Here is a 16,139-nt window from a genome sequence, read left to right as displayed (position 1 = left end):
ACCCAAGCTGTCTTGACACTTGTCAAACTCCTCTATGTTTGATGAACTCTGATCCTCATCTGAATATGACCGGTTAGCATCGCCCTGAGTCGGGAAAATAAATGCAAAGACCTGGGAATTGTGAGCATCTTGAGAGCAAAAGAGACTTTCCTCTATGATTCCAGTATTTTGTTGCCATAGTTAACTATTAAATCTTTAGGGCAGGTAAACCTCACCATTTGGATGATTTGCATGTGGCCAGACGCTTTTGGATGCAAGGCAGGTCCCTCCCAAAATGCTCAGGATGTGTTGTAGCATGCGGTGGTGATTTATTTGTGGAACTCTTTTTTGGAATTGTTTTAAAGAACACCCTCTACAAAAGCATGCCTCAGAGGATAGCGGGCCACATGACACTTCCTCATTCTTTTCGGGCCCTGTCTCCCAAAGACTGGTGCCCTTCCTCTTGGAAAGCAGTTACCATAGCAACTCACCTCGGCCTGGAATCCCTCCACTAGGATGGCCACCAGCAGATTGAAGAGAACATAGTTGCCAAATGTCATGAGAGCCACAAAATAAAGGGATGCCCAAGGGGAAGTTGAGGCCATGCCATTATAGAGCACAACGTTCCAGTCCTCTTGAGTCAGTATCTGACAAACAGAACCCAACCTTGTAAAGCTCAATCAAGAACAAAGATGCTGCTTTATGAAATGGTTCTAATAAATAGGAAAAAGTCTCTCCTCAGGTCATAGAATCATAGGATTGGAAGGTACCTCCAGGGTCATCTAGTCCAACCCCCTGCACAATGCAGGAAATTAACAACGACCTCCCCTCCCCCTCCCCCCACACACCCAGTGACCCTTGCTTCATGTCCAGAAGATAGTAAAACACTGTCAGGATCCCTAGCCGAACTGGCCTGGGGAAAATTGTTACCTGACCCCAAAGTGGCGATTGGCATTACCCTGGGCATGTAAGAAAGGGCCACAAGAATAAGCAGTGATGTAACCCTTCCTGCCCTCCCTCTCATGACCTGCCTAGGTCTTTGTTTCCAAGTGTCTTTTACAGCCCATTCAGCCTATATCCTGAGATGGCTCCCATGGCCATGTTATTCTGTGCCAATGCCATAGGTGCTTTCTGAAATCTAGTGAACAGATCACTGGAGAGGAGTAGCAGATACAACATAGCTAGCTCATTTATAGTGGATGCAGGTGGGCTCAGGCTCCTTAGGGGGTTTCCAGTACATGGCATGGTGGACTGTGCGCAACCCTGTGTTTAATATAGCGCTGGGCCAAGAAGACAGATGGTTCATGTATCATGCTGTCCCTTACCACTCCATGCTAAGAGATGATACCTCCTTCCCACCCACATTGCCCTTTCGCCCTTGATTGGACTCACCTGGAACACAGTGACGATTGCCCAAAGCAGAGAGTCAAAATTCTTCCGGTCAGGGACTGTGTCTCCTGTGTCTGTCCTGAGGCTGAATTTACATCCAAAGATGTGCATTCCCAGGATGCTGTCAGGTACAATTTTTATTAATTCCTATGGTTTTTCCATTGTCAACATGTTTTAGTCCATATATCCATTGATTGTTATTTGTATCCAGCCTTTCCTCCGAAGGAGTTCAGGGCAGTCTATGTTTGTTTATTTATTTAGATACTGGGGACCCCAAGTGGCTTACAAAATCCTTCTCCCCTCTGCCATTTTGCCTTCACAACAAAACTCTGTGAGTAGTTTAGGCTGAAAAAGAGCGACTAGCCCATGATCATCTAGCATAGTCACCCCATTTTATTCTCACAACAGATTTAGCTGAGAACAACTGCTTGGGTCACCCAGGGAGCTTCATGGCACATTAGAGATTTAGACCTGGTCTCCGTCATTCAAATTTTGCATTCTATGCGTTATATCATGCTAGCTGTTCTACAACATAATTCTAAGGCAGAGATAGAGCCTTCTTAACCCATTGACTTTAAGGATGTTAGAAGCGTGAAACTTTACCCAGGATTGCTTTACTTAGAATCTTTAATATCCTAACATGTATATATCCTAATATACAGTTGAAGAAATGAGGCTATGTGAAAATTCTAGGCTACACAGAACCACTTTATCCAGAGACTACACTGGGCGATCATAATAGTGGAATTGTCCTTGACCAGTTAGGAGTTCCTTCATATTTGCATGTGTGTGTATTAATGTGCCTTCCTATGGTATTTCCTGACCCTAGTTTATGAATTTTTGTCTGTTCCCAGCCAATTTAACTTTACTATGAGTCAACTATCCTTAAATTGGGACCCTTTCCAATTTCAAGTCTTTGGTCTCAGATACCTTCACAAGCAATTCCTCTCCCTTAACTTTGCGTGCAGAGGTATATAAAAGAAAGTATGTTTACTTGTGTGAAAATGCATTGCCATTCACAGCTTCTCCACAGGTGTACACATAGTGAAATATACGGAAATGCAGTCTTCACAAACAACATACACATTCTTGTTGTAGCCCTGTATAAAAATTGCTGCGTATGATGAACCCACCCCTCAGGCCAGATGTGACAAAGAACTCCCTTCCCTGCTGGCCTGAGCACAAAGACTGTGATGCTATTGAGGGAAAGCAGGCCAGAAAGGGAACTTTTATATATTCCAGAAAAGGAGCGATGAGGCCATATTGGGAGACTCCTTGGGGATGGAGTTGCTAATGGTGTATTTCATAAGAGGTAATTATGAGGATACTGTAATCTGCATGAGAACATTACATCTATTATTATGATTCAGCACCCTTATTTTAACTTTTGATAATCCTAACAAAAAATAACAATGCGGAATGGCCCTGATCCTTCCATGGTAGGAAAAACTTAGAAGCGGAGAATTGTCACTAATCTTTGGTTTCAAAGCATTTTTGTCCCATAGCCAGACTCTGGGAAGTTATAACACAAAATAACACTGTTCTAAGTTTGTCTTCTTGTTAACCAGTATTGCATCTCTCTGAATTCAGCCCCATTATTACTGCATCTTTTCCCTCCCGACTTGGTATAGCGCAAAGCAAACTGAATTCTGTACTGAACTGTATATTACAGCAAAGTTGCTGCTACCCCCAAGAGAAAGGATAGAGATACTGGTATCTTTTTGTTTGAGGGAAGCGATGCCTAACAGAGAAATTGCATACAGGGGAAGGGTTTTTACAGAACTCCTTTCCCCAGGCACCATTCTCCTCCTTCAAATTGTAGCCTCAGCAGCTGCACTGCATTAAAAAAAAGCCTGAAAAAGGAATCATGGAACTACACGTAACATGTAGTTCTGCTCTTAGTTTTACCATAATAGATGGCTGGTGGTAACCAAGGGGAACGATTTGCTCCAAAGAGGCTAGAGTTAGTGCCGCAAGGTCTGCATATCTGTCTGTCATGCTGGTTTCAAAAATCAGAGGCAGCACCGTTTCCTTACATGTAGGATTGCCAGGTCCCCCATGGCAATTTGTGGGTGTTGGGGGGCTGCAGTAACATTGATTTCTATGTATGCTTTGTGTGAGAATACTCCCAGCCAAATATGTCATGTCTGGTGTGACCCAGAAGATACGGCATCACGCCACGGCAGATTCTCTAAAACTTGACCCAAAATGTAGCGCTTTGTCTATCTGCCTCCCTCTAGTCTGCCTCCCGGTCTGCCTCCTCCCACTGATCAGCTGGCAAACCACAGACAAAGGAACAAATTGTGGGGAGTGGGCAGGCACCTGGCAACCCTACTTACATGAGTTTATAAACAAAACATTTCTTTCAGTGCAAGCCTAAGCAGAGTTACCCGTCTAAGCCCATTGAAATCAACGGGCTTCAACTGGAGTAACTCTGCTTACGTTTGCACTGTTGATCTTGTATAATCCTTTTAAAACATTAATGTTTGTAATATACTGATGGTGGTCAGATCAGCAGGTGACTTTCTATTATGCAGTATCACTCCACCCAACATTAATATCTCAGCTTTTGACTATTCCCATTTGGATTTCTTTCTCTTCCTACTTTGTCCTTTATTATTTTGCTATGCTGTTCTTCGCGATCTCACCATTTTGATTTTCTCTAAAAGAAATGCAAGGAGCTTCTATAAGGAAGGTAGTGGGACACCGATAGAACTGAACAGGAAATGTGTGAAATTTTCCGCAAAATTTTCATGGATATTTTTCCACCCTACCAAGAAGTGGATGACACCACATGTGGGGGATGTTCATCTGCAAAAGCAGATAGGCAATTTTCATCATCCTTCAATTTCCTGAGTTGTTGGCTTGCATCTCAGTTCATATTCTTAGCATTATTAAACATTCTTTATAGGTTAAAGGCTCAGAAACCTGATGTAATTGCACACTGTTCCCCAATGAAAGACATAGAAAGCAGCTAGCTATTGTACATCCCTCTGTTCTAACTACCTGGTTCATAACTTTGTCCCTATTAATAATATTCTCTCTTGTATTTTATACAAGCAAAATGAATCTTGCACTGATTGGTGTAGTAGTTTTACGTATACTATGAAGCGAACCTTCCCCTCTCCCCTATTTCTCACCTGAATATAAAGATAAACAACATGAGGAGCATGCAGAAAGTAGCCACGTTATCCATGGTCTTCATTAGCACCACTAGCTGACGCCGCAAGGCGGGCATGAATCTCACCAGCTTCAGCACTCTCAGCAGCCGGAACGTCCTCAGCACTGACAGGCCTCCGTCTGCTTGGCCTATGATCTCCCAGATACTACAGATAAGAAACAAACAGAGCAAGAGAGAAAGTATGCAAGGGTTAAAGTGAAACGTTGAGAAAGACGACAGAAAGGGATTCAAGGAAAGGATGAAAGACAGAGTGCAAATTAAACAGAGTGTGTTTGAGGGACCCTCAGCTAGGGCCCAGAAAGACTCTCTTTCTGTGAGAGAAAATGAGAGACAGGCAGAGAATAAATTTCCATATCAACCGCAGTAGTGTCTGTGACTATGTGAACCAATTTTGTGTGCACGCGCATGTAAGTAATACAAAATCAGTCTGAATTAATCATGTGTGAACCCAGTATCGTTGTAATAGATAATCTTCTGAGTCAATGTTGTGTGTGTATATATAAATGGGAATTTTAACTGAAAAACATGCACATGCCTAAACACTCCTGCTATAAGTGTTTGCAGTTCTTGAAGGCTTCCACTTCCCTTACTCCAATGGCACTTACTCCATGGTTCACAGAGAGCCGCATTCACAATTACCATCTACCAAAAGAGCTACCTCCATCCCTGGCATGAGGTCGGCATCTCAGGGAGGCTAGCAGCTTATTTATTCCACTGGCAACAGGTGGGAGTCAATTGCCAGTCACAAGCCCTGAGGGCAAGGTATTGCCCACTTTCCTGAAATATGAGGCAGGTGCTCAGAAAAGCCACAGGAGGCATGTTAAAGAGCCACATGGAGTTCCCAAGCCACTAAGTATCACTGCCTTTGTCAATTTTACTTAGGCCCTTCCAGGGCTTTTTTTCAGCTGGAACACAGTGGAACGGACTTCTGGAACCTCTTGAAAATGGTCACATGGCTGGTGGCCCCGCCCCCTGATCTCCAGACAGAGGAGAGTTTAGATTGCCCTCTGCACCACTGAGCGGCGCGGAGGGAAATCTAAACGCCCCTCTGTCTGGAGATCAGGGGGCGGGGCCACCAGCCATGTGACCATTTTCTCCGAGGGCAACCCACTGAGTTCCACCACCCCTTTTCCCAGAAAAAAAGCCCTGGGCCCTTCTCTCTGTCAGTTTCTCTAGGTATTCTTCTAAAAGGATTTCCTTCCTCTAGGGATATATGGAGCTAATATCAATTGGCTCACAGTCATCCAGTGAATGTCATGGCTGAGTGCACATTTGAACCCAGGTTTTGATGGATAAAGCCCAACTCTATAGCCATTGCAGCACATAGGTTGTTGATAATGAAGACTGCTGCAGGATTAGGCGCAGTCACTTTCTGCCAGTGTGGCAAAACAGACTGTGGTTTTGCTGCATTGACAAGAGCCAACTCTGGGTTGCCAACTGGTGCAACAGCAATGGCTCTAATGGACTCTTCCACCCAATGATAATACTGAACTTATTCATGACAACATCAAAGCAAGATGGGGGCAGGATTCCTTCTCTCTCACGGTCCATTCAATGATCCATTTTGTTCTAATGAGTGGAGTTACTTTGGAGTGAGTTCTCAAAAAGGGGGTGGAATTGGCAAAGGAGAGAGGCCAAGGGGCACATCCCCCATTCTCTAGGTTCTGTGGTACGTGTAGTTATGGTAGTGCAAACTATTATTTCTGTGCCACCTCTAGGCAGGACAGGAGAGTAAGTCTAAAAGACTCATAAAGACACCAGAAGGCTATTCCTGGAGAGCCAGCATGGTGTAGTGGTTAGAGTAGTGGGCAAAGATCTTGGAGACCAAAATTCGAATGAATGAGCTTGGGCCCGTCACACACACTCAGCCTAATCTACCTCACAGGGTTGTTGTGAAGCTAAAAGGGAGGAGAGCAGAATAATGAAAGTCACTTTGGGTCCCCACTGGGGAGACAGAAGGGCTATAAATGAAGTAAATAAACATCCCCCCCCAATCAATCAACCAAATAATAAATAAATGGTTTTGCATGTGCTGAAACAAACATTTATTGAGCTTGAACAAATTGTTCAGAGTTCACAGGCAAACTGATAGCAGAGTGGATGATAAAATCCATATTTCCTAGTTCCTTGACCCTGTGCATTAACCTCTAGAGTTTTTCTTCTCACCTTTTTGTTCTCAAGAAAGTACAAATCAGTTCATGATCTGAAGATGCATTTCTAATGCAAGGCAAGACTATTTTGCTCATGGAGACAGCTCTCTTGGGAGCCCACTGCGCCAAAGTAAAGGTTTGGATTGGATGCACAAATAGGGCATCATTGAGCACACAGTTAAGCCAGAAACAGGCCAAAATGTTTCAGAGCTTAAGGGAAAAAAATTCCTAACAGCGTCTCCAATGATGGGGAAAGTATAACAAGACTATTGACCTTTTACTGCCACTTAAGGGCACCCCAAAAGCTGCTGCCTGAAATATGTCCCTTACTTTGCCTAAACCTAGGGCTATACACAAATCTGCTGAAAGCATGTTATATGGTTAGCTATGGCTCCTAGCTTATTTTGGGGTGCAGAGGCACCCTTTTTCAGACTGCATGTGCATCTCTGAATCACATTAAAACCAAAAGCAGAAAACAAAAGGGGGCTAACAAACCACACAGCAAGCAACTAATTATAAAAGCAAGCTAATACAAAAGCATCTTGGTCTGGTGCAAGGAGACAGATAGCAATGGTGCCAGACACAGGGAGAATATCAGGACCGGCCTTGACAGAGAGAGGGAGGGCATTCCAAAAGGAGGGCTGCCATTGAAAAGGCTCTATCCCTGGTACCAACTGGGCTCACAAGGGGCCTGAGATGAAGAGTGACCAGGCAGGACTATATGAGGACAGGTGGTCCTTTAAACAGCCAGGTTCTAGAGTGCATAGGGCTTTATACGTTAAATCCAGCTCCTTGAACTTGGATAGGAAGCAAACAGGCAGGCAGTAAAAATCTTTCATTCTGGACAAACTGAAGTTTCCAAACTATTCTCAAGGGCAGCCCGTATAAAGCACATTTAGAATAAGTAAACCTGAAGGTGACAAGAGTATGGCCATCATACTTCTTAAGGAAGGGCTGCAGCTGGTGAGCCAGTAAAATCTGGATAAAGTGCTATACCTTCTTGGGGGAGCACATCCTCATGTAGAGTGTCTTCTAATTCTACATCAGCACTAACCAACCAACAGTATTTATTGGCCTCATCTAGACAAGTTATTGCATTCAGCCAATGGTCCTCAATGGCCATCACTCCACCAGAATCAGAGGGAAAGGAGAGACACGTTGTGTGCCATCTACATATTGATGCTATCTCACTCTGTATCTCCTCTCTCCCAGAGGTTTGTGTAGATATTGAATAGGCTGGGGAAAACACCATTGCACAATGCCTATGGTGTCAAACAAACCACCCCAGCCCCACCATTCAGAAACACCGAGTCAGGCAGGGCCAGACCCAGTGGACGACAGTGCCCTAATCCTCACCCCAGACAAACAGTCCAAGATACTGTGGTCAATGGAACTGAAAACCGTTGAAAGGTCCAGCAGAATGAACAGGAATATACTCCCCTTGCCCTGTTCCTGGCTAAGGATGGAGTAACTGGGGTGGTTTCGTGAATGAAACCGGTATTGAAACATGCATGAAATGGGTCAAGATAATCAGTTTAATTCTAGATGCAGAGGAGTTAGCCGTGTTAGTCTGTGGTAGCAAAATCAAAAAGAGTCCAGTAGCACCTTTAAGACTAACCAATTTTATTGTAGCATAAGCTTTCGAGAATCAAGTTCTCTTCGTCAGATGCATGTTACAGAAACTGGTCAAATATAGAAGAGGAGGGAGGAGGAGGGGAGGAGAGAGAAGAGGCAATTACGGCGTGAGAGGGAGGGTGCAACCAAAACATTTACTAGCAAAGGAATGTTTTGGTTGCACCCTCCCTCTCACGCCCTAATTGCCTCTTCTCTCTCCTCCCCTCCTCCTCCCTCCTCTTCTATATTTGACCAGTTTCTGTAACATGCATCTGACGAAGAGAACTTGATTCTCGAAAGCTTATGCTACAATAAAATTGGTTAGTCTTAAAGGTGCTACTGGACTCTTTTTGAGTTTAATTCTAGACTGCCTAGAGTTGAATGGATACCACACACTTGAGCACATTGTGCAAAAGGGGTATATTTGCCACACTGCAAATCATTGGGATCTAAAGAGGGCTTCTTCAGTGGAGGCCAAATCATGTGATGTATTACTGGTCTTTGACTCCTCCCGATTTTGCATGCTGAGAGAGGAAGGACTTGTATGTGAGAAGCTGAACCCTGTCACAGGTTTGGATTTTAAACCCAAGGATTTCAAGTCCCAGTCTCATTTATATTATGTTGTGACTCAAAATACCTACATATGGATTTGACTATAGTTCATTATATTGCAGTGAAAATAAACAGGAATCTTGTGGCACCTGAAAGGCAAATACATTTTTATTCCAGTGTAAATTTTCATGCTCTGATGTGGATAGCCCAGGCAAGCCTGATCTCATCAGATCTCGGAATGATAACTGGATGGGAGAACTCCAAGCAAGACCAGGGTTGCTATATAAGTGCGGGCAATGGCAAACCACCTCTGTTAATCACTTGTATTGAAACCTGTAGCAGGGGTCACCATAAGTTGTCTATCTCTTGACAGTACTTTCCACCACCCTATTTTTTCATGGACTGAGGTCCTGCTGTTTTCATTTTTTCCCTTTGAAACTTTCTTTCTGTGTATCTGTGTCTGTGAGTCTGCCAACTAAAGACCCATCTGACAAAGTGGACACAAAAGCTTATTCTAGAATGAAAGTATATTAGTCTTTCAGATGCCTTAAGACAATTTGTTTTTACTTTGTCACCTGATGATGACGATGATGCTGTCAAAGATGTTGTAAGGGTTGCGGAGATAATCAAAGAGTCCAAAGGCAGCAAGTTTCAAGATCATCTCCAGGGCAAACATGCTAGTAAACACAACGTTGCAGATCTCCAAAATATTGGTCAGTTCCTCTGGCTACAGGAGATAGAAACAAACAAAAAACATCAAAAGCAGTTCAGAAAAAAAAAAGCTAACCAGCCACACACTGTTCCACATGGTGTGCAAACAATGGGGCCATCTGGGTTAAGTGGCTCTCTCTGGGCCTTTCTACACTATTATTTTATAGAACAATAAATGTTTATCAACAAGGCTACCCCCATCCCATGCTGTCCCACTATTTCATGGCCTTTCACCTTTTCTTCCCATTTTTACCTGCTGCCCTTTAAATTCTATCACAGTAGCTTATATCCCCAAACAATGTTTTAAAGTAGTTGCTTTAGAGATGTCCCTTTGGAATTAAGAAATGTTATTTCACTAAGTTAAATGAAGTCATTTAGTGTTGCAAAAAAACCCATAAATGATTGAGGATTTCTATGATTTTCATGCAAGTGTTCCAAACATGGAACAGGACTACGGACCAGCATCCCATTTGAAATTTGAAACTGTTTAGCTCTTTGGGACAGGATGTGAATGTATGTTGAAGAACCCTGGGTTGGCTCAGTATAATGGCACTTACTCTAGCAAAATGTGGCTTCTATGGGCAGTGGAGCTTATTTGGCCGATTCAACCCGGCACTTTGCCAACTATACTGTTTCTGAGGGACCCCTGAACTCCAGGAACAGAATTATGGGGAAGGGGGAGTGTTCAGTGGGAATATTTTGCTATGCTTTGATTAAATTGGACTCAACTCCTTGTCTATTCACTTTGCACCTCATCACTGGAAGTGAAATGAAAAATGTGGCAAGTATGGTTCCATTACCACTAAAAATTAACTTGCCTTTTGCCGGCCCTGTTCTGGTAATTTTTTCTCATAACTCTCTCTCTGTTGACAGAGATCTAACTAAATTACCCAGGGGAATATTAGTGTGCATAAATTAAGCAGCAGTTGTGAGCACCCTATTAGTGTACAACAACAAAAAACAGAAAGACGAGGAAAGAGTGAGAAATGGGCGGGGGGAGGAGTGAGAGAGCAGGATAGCCCCTGCTACCCTGGACCCTTGTGGTGCCATTTTTTCTTAATGCAACTAGCAAAAAATGCAACTAGCAAAATACCAGTTAGCATGACATGCTGTGCACTATAGGAAGCAATATGAACATATAGATCTCATTTTGACTCTCATAGCATTCCATTATTTTCATGGGCACAACAGCAAACATCCATACCCGGAAGCCCATATAATGGTTCCCAAGACTGGTGTGCAGTGCACACAGATGCTAGCCTTCCAACTTGTTTCCAGCTTATGTGTAACATATGTGAAACGGGTATATTAAAAATACCCATTCCTTCTACATGCCAGACAGCTGAAATGAAGGAGTGCAAAACATCAACCGTGAACACACTATTTCTAATGGAGTCTGTGGTGACCTGTGCAAGCTGATACAAAGTAGACGGAACAATGCCTTTTTCTCATTTAAAGGTGGAAAGATGTGTAAATCAAACTGCTCAACCTTGTGTGTGTAAGAGAAAAAGAGAGATTGGGGTTTAAATTTGAATCCTTTACAATCATTCTGGCAGCTGCAAACAATTTCCACTTATCCACTTATTGGGGCAGAAAAATACAGTTATGCTTCTCCTTTATCCTAAGTAAGTGACTGAATGAATAGGCTGGGGCCCTGCTTCCCAGCCACCTGCCCTCCAAAGCTTCCTCCTGAGTTTTCATTCCAGTTCCTGAGAGCTTTGTCCCACACAATTATCTGTTTACTTGTACCAAATGGTTTTGACAACTGCAGTCCAAAAAACCCCTTCTTCATTCTGAAAAAACAAACCCCTTTTCTTTCCACAGGTTCCTAATTCATTTGCACACTTCAGCACGATCAGTGACCTTGTGCTAATTTGAATATGGCAAGGTGGGGGGGAGGGAAAATGGCGACACCTTCCTATGTCAGAGAGTTCTTATTAAAGCTGCCATTTCCCCTCAATGCAAAAAGGTGGAATGTGTGTCTCGGGGTAGGGGGGGGGGGGGGAAAGGACAAAGACTCAATTTCCATCTGTAATTATGTTTGAATAATAAAGCAAGGACTGAAAGGCAAAGATAGAAATATTGGTTACAGTGAATAAATCTACAGTCCTATTCACACTGGAGTAAGCTCCAAGTACCCAGAAGGGCTTACTTTTGAGTAAAGCACACACGAGATCTGGCAACATGGTATTCCCAATCCCACGGAATCACTATGCTCTGTGGTGCAGCCTGAGGACAAGAAGTCCATTTAGAGAAGAAATAAAAAATGTCCCCTCAAAGGCAACCTTTCCTTTATTTCTCTCATCACCACCTGGTCACAGAGCCAGAACACTTTGATTATTATGCATATCTCTTTTGCTTTGTGGACTACTTTTGGATTATTTGCCTTCTACCACATGATGCTCAGATGCTATCTAGGGAATCTGGTCTACTCAGACCTGCAACCATACAGAGCTATAGCCATCTTTCTCTTTTGTTCTTGACATCTAGTATACACCTGAAATTGGAGTAACTTACAAAGGATTTGAATATCCAGAATGATTTTCCAAGTCTGGAAAGAAAAGTCTCTTTTATTTTGGACGTAGTCATTTTGCCCTCTCACTGAGGCTAGACTCTGTCCCCCAAAGTGTTCTGGAGTGGTTCGAAACCATCCATCCTATTTTTGTGACGTTGATTAAGTCCCCTTTTATTTCACTTAATTTTCAAGCTAGAAGTTATATTATCTTTTACATTTTTCCTTGACCTCTTGGAATCAGAAATTGAGGGTCATGGTAAAATTTTGAACTTGAAATGTAGAATGTTTCCCAAATAATGATAATGATAATGATAATGATAATGATAATGATAATGATAATGATAATATTCAATTTATATACTGCCCTTCAGGACAACTTAATGCCCACTCAGAGCAGTTTACAAAGTATGCCATTACTATCCCCACAACAAAACACCCTGTGAGGTGGGTGGGGCTGAGAGAGCTCCCGAGAACTGTGACTAGCCCAAGGTCACCCAGCTGCCTTCAAGTGGAGGAGTGGGGAATCAAACCTGCCTCTCCAGATTAGAGTCCCGCGCTTTTAACCACTACACCAAAAATGTGCACATCACCTGCCATGCCAATATCTCAGTCTTCAGAGCAGGTATTACATTGTGTTAAGGCTAACATTTGTCCTTGTCTTCTTGAAAATAGGTGTGGTGGTTGAGCTGGGATTTACTCTCAAACCCAAACCAATGTCTGAAATATGTTAATCAGCATTCATTCCAATGTGTCTGCTTTCAAGGGAGATATTGCACTGACTTTGTTTTTCATGTTTCCTGGTCTGCTTGACAACAGGTGTGTGTATGGGGGCTCTTAAAACCAAAATGATGTCTTGAATCTAACATTTTGATATTCAAGCACAGATATTGCATTTCATTATGTTTTACATCTTTCTTGACAGAAATGGATGGTGGGAGTGGAAATTGTCTGTAGTTTGCCTTGAAAAGCAGAATGTAGTGAGCATGCACAAAAACGTTCATCAAGATGTCTCAACATTCACAAAAGATGCTATATTGCAATGTGATCTGCATTTTCTGAATGTATGTACCAAATTTAATCCTGATATCACAATATTTAAACCAGATTATCGTGTTACAAACAAATAAAATGCTGGATGGGTGAGTCAAACCAAAGGCCTTGTTTGACTTATGAAAAGGTTGAACAGCAGGGGAAGGAGAGCCTCTAGGGTGTACCCATTTAATAAAAAATTAGGTCCAGGTAAGGAGTGCTCCAGTGCTGGAGTTGCCCTGGGTTGAGGGAAGCACAGAGCCACTCAAGAAATAACATAAACATATAAGCATTAGCCAAAAAAAAGTCCACTGAAAGCACTAATGATGTCACAAAAAATATCCCCTAGATTATCTTCTACACTTACACAACTACATTCCTTTTTGGGAATCACAATGTCTATTAATGTGCTCTATGTGAGAAAATACTTCAAGCACCAAATATAGCAGAATAATGCTTGGAAAATGCATTTTCCACAAAAGAAGTGCAGTCTTGAAGAAAGATGGGTGGTCTGCATGACATAAATAAATACATTTATTGTGCTGAGGGTCAAAGCAGAGGAAATGTTGGGAGAGCCATGATGAGATCAACCTAATGGTTTTTAAAATGCTAGTATCAGCCATGCTGGGACCTGATTCAGATCAGGGCCATGTGAGGGAGGGAAAAGATGAATTTTAATGGAATTTAAATCACCCCTCCCCTAAAAAGTAAACAATAATAACATTTGATATAACATCCTATTTATATATCATCCTCCAGGACAACTTAACGCCAACTCAGAGTGGGTAACAATGTGTGCTATTATTATCTTCACGACAATCACCCTGTGAGGTGAGTGGAGCAGAGAGGGCTCAAAGCAAGCTGTGACAGACCCAAGGTCACCCAACTGGCTTCAAGGATTGGGGAATCAAACCTGGTTCTCCAGATTAGAATCCTGTGTCAGGCCTGGTTAGGGGATTCTCTCAGACTCTCCACTTCATCAAACACAGTTGTGTGAGTTAAAAGTCTTTATTAGAGATTGTTCCCTAGAAGTACACTGTACATAGTAATTGCCTGGAATGCCAAAGCAAAGTCCTCCCAGAAAGGTTATACCCCTAGTCTCCTTCCCCCAGTTCAAACAACAGTCAGCTGCAGTTGGTGTGGACCTGCGACACGCGAAAGTCCTGGAAGAGATGCAAACCTGAGTTTCTCAAGGTCGGGTGGTTCCCAGCTGTACTGATAATACCGCTCAACCCAAACAAAGAGTAGCAAAGACACAGTGAAGCAAGAAAACAACTACACTACTACCTATCCCCCTCCAGTAGACAGATATTCACAGGTATGGCAGGCAGGCTGGCTTGCCTGTCTGACATTATCCTCCCCCCCAAATCACATCTATAACATAATCACCCCTCCCTTGGTTTATTAGGATAACGTTTGTAGAAAGCTCTGATGAGTTTTCTAGCTCTTACATCTTTAGACTGAACCCACTCATTCTGACTTTGGTCAAAGTACTTCCACTGGATAAGGTAAAACAATTTTTCCCTTTTCCATTTTGAGTCCAACACAGCTTCCACTTCGTGATAAGGTTGCCCATCTAACATGAGGCAGGGAGGAACTCCAGATTTCGGGTGCCAGATGTCTACCCCTGGGGCTTTCTTCAGCAAGCTGAAGTGGAATACTGGGTGTATGTCTCAAATATTTGGGCAGGTCTAGTTTAACAGCCACTCCATTTATTACTTCAAGAATTTTATATGGCCCTATGAACTTCCATCCCAATTTCTTGCTCGGTTGCTCCCTTTTGAGATTTTTTGTGGACACACAAACTTCATCTCCAGGTTTTTTGTAATCCTGTTTGGCCTTTCCCAGGGTTTTTAAAATCAGATCCCATTGATTTACGATAGAGTTCCACCAGGTGCTGAGGTCCCTCCCACTTCCAGGTGGGGGTCTTTTACAAACAGCAAGGCTTTGCCTTCGAAACCCTGTGTGATCTTGAAGGGAGATGCTCCCGTAGAACTATGAACGCTATTGTTAACAATATTCGGTGAACGCCAAGAAATCAGTCCAATTATCTTGTTGATAATTAATGTAACATTTTAGGAATTGCTCCAAGACTTGATTAACTCTTTGGGATTGCCCGTCGGTCTTGGGGTGATATGCTGAACTCAGTCCCTGGGTCATGCCTGTTACTTCCATCCACTCTTTGCAAGGAATTGTGGGCCCCACAATTCCTTGCAAGGAATTTGCAAGGAATTGTGGGCCCCAATCAGGAATGGAGCCTTATTATGTGCTGCATGAACATTGTGGCCCATTTCTTGGCTGTTGGAAACTTAGAGCATAGGATGAAATGGGCTTATTTGGAAAACAAATCCACTACCACTAGAATCACCGTTTTCCCTTTGCTCGGAGGAAGGTCAGTGATAAAGTCCATGGATACTACAGACCAGGGCCGGGGTGGCATTTCTAGAGGTTGTAATAGTCCTGGAGGCTTCCCCCTTCTTTTTGCTCATCAAACAGATCTGACATGTGGATACATATTGCAATACATCCTTCCACATTCCTGGCCACCAAAACAGTTGTTGTATTAAGTGCAGTGTTTTTAAATAACTGAAATGGCCGGCCAATTTGGCATCATGACAGTGCTTCAATATCTTTCCCCACAGCCCTGGCGGGATATACATTTTGTTGTTCTTATACCAGTAACCATTTTCTCCTTTCTCTAAGTCCTCGGGCAAATTCCCCCTCTCCTTTTCTAGTTCCGCTTTAATTTTCTCTTCCCATTCAGCGGGGGAGGAAGGGGAAAGGTGGTCAGCCTTCACCGCTTGGTTCCTGGTGACCATGGACTCTCCTAACTGGGCTGGGGAAAACATTGTGTTCACCACTTCCTCCCATTGACTGTCATGCTGAGGGAGGCGGGACAGTGCATCAGCCAGAAAATTTGATTTCCCAGGGAAATGTTTAAGTACAAAGTTGAATCAAGAGAAAAACTCTGCCCATTGTAGCTGCTTGGCTCCCAGCCCACGAGGCTCTCGCAATGCCT

General features: G+C 43.0%; 1 protein-coding gene across 1 annotated transcript in view; it reads right to left on the bottom strand.

Annotated features, from left to right (window-relative positions):
• CACNA1I (calcium voltage-gated channel subunit alpha1 I) overlaps window positions 1-16,139 on the bottom strand; it is a 367,159-nt gene that overhangs the window by 63,531 nt on the left and 287,489 nt on the right. The window contains exons 10-14 of the mRNA XM_054988139.1: window positions 9,441-9,592; window positions 4,509-4,694; window positions 1,372-1,489; window positions 471-626; window positions 3-84 (exon numbers count right to left, since the gene is read on the bottom strand). Of these exons, the coding sequence (XP_054844114.1) occupies window positions 3-84; window positions 471-626; window positions 1,372-1,489; window positions 4,509-4,694; window positions 9,441-9,592 (694 nt within the window). The remainder of the gene's footprint in view (window positions 1-2; window positions 85-470; window positions 627-1,371; window positions 1,490-4,508; window positions 4,695-9,440; window positions 9,593-16,139) is intronic.

This window comes from Eublepharis macularius, chromosome 9 (assembly GCF_028583425.1).
Source record: "Eublepharis macularius isolate TG4126 chromosome 9, MPM_Emac_v1.0, whole genome shotgun sequence".
NCBI classification, from domain to species: domain Eukaryota; kingdom Metazoa; phylum Chordata; class Lepidosauria; order Squamata; family Eublepharidae; genus Eublepharis; species Eublepharis macularius.
The sequence above is the reverse complement of the archived record's forward strand: the minus strand, read 5'-3'. Positions and strand labels throughout refer to the sequence as shown.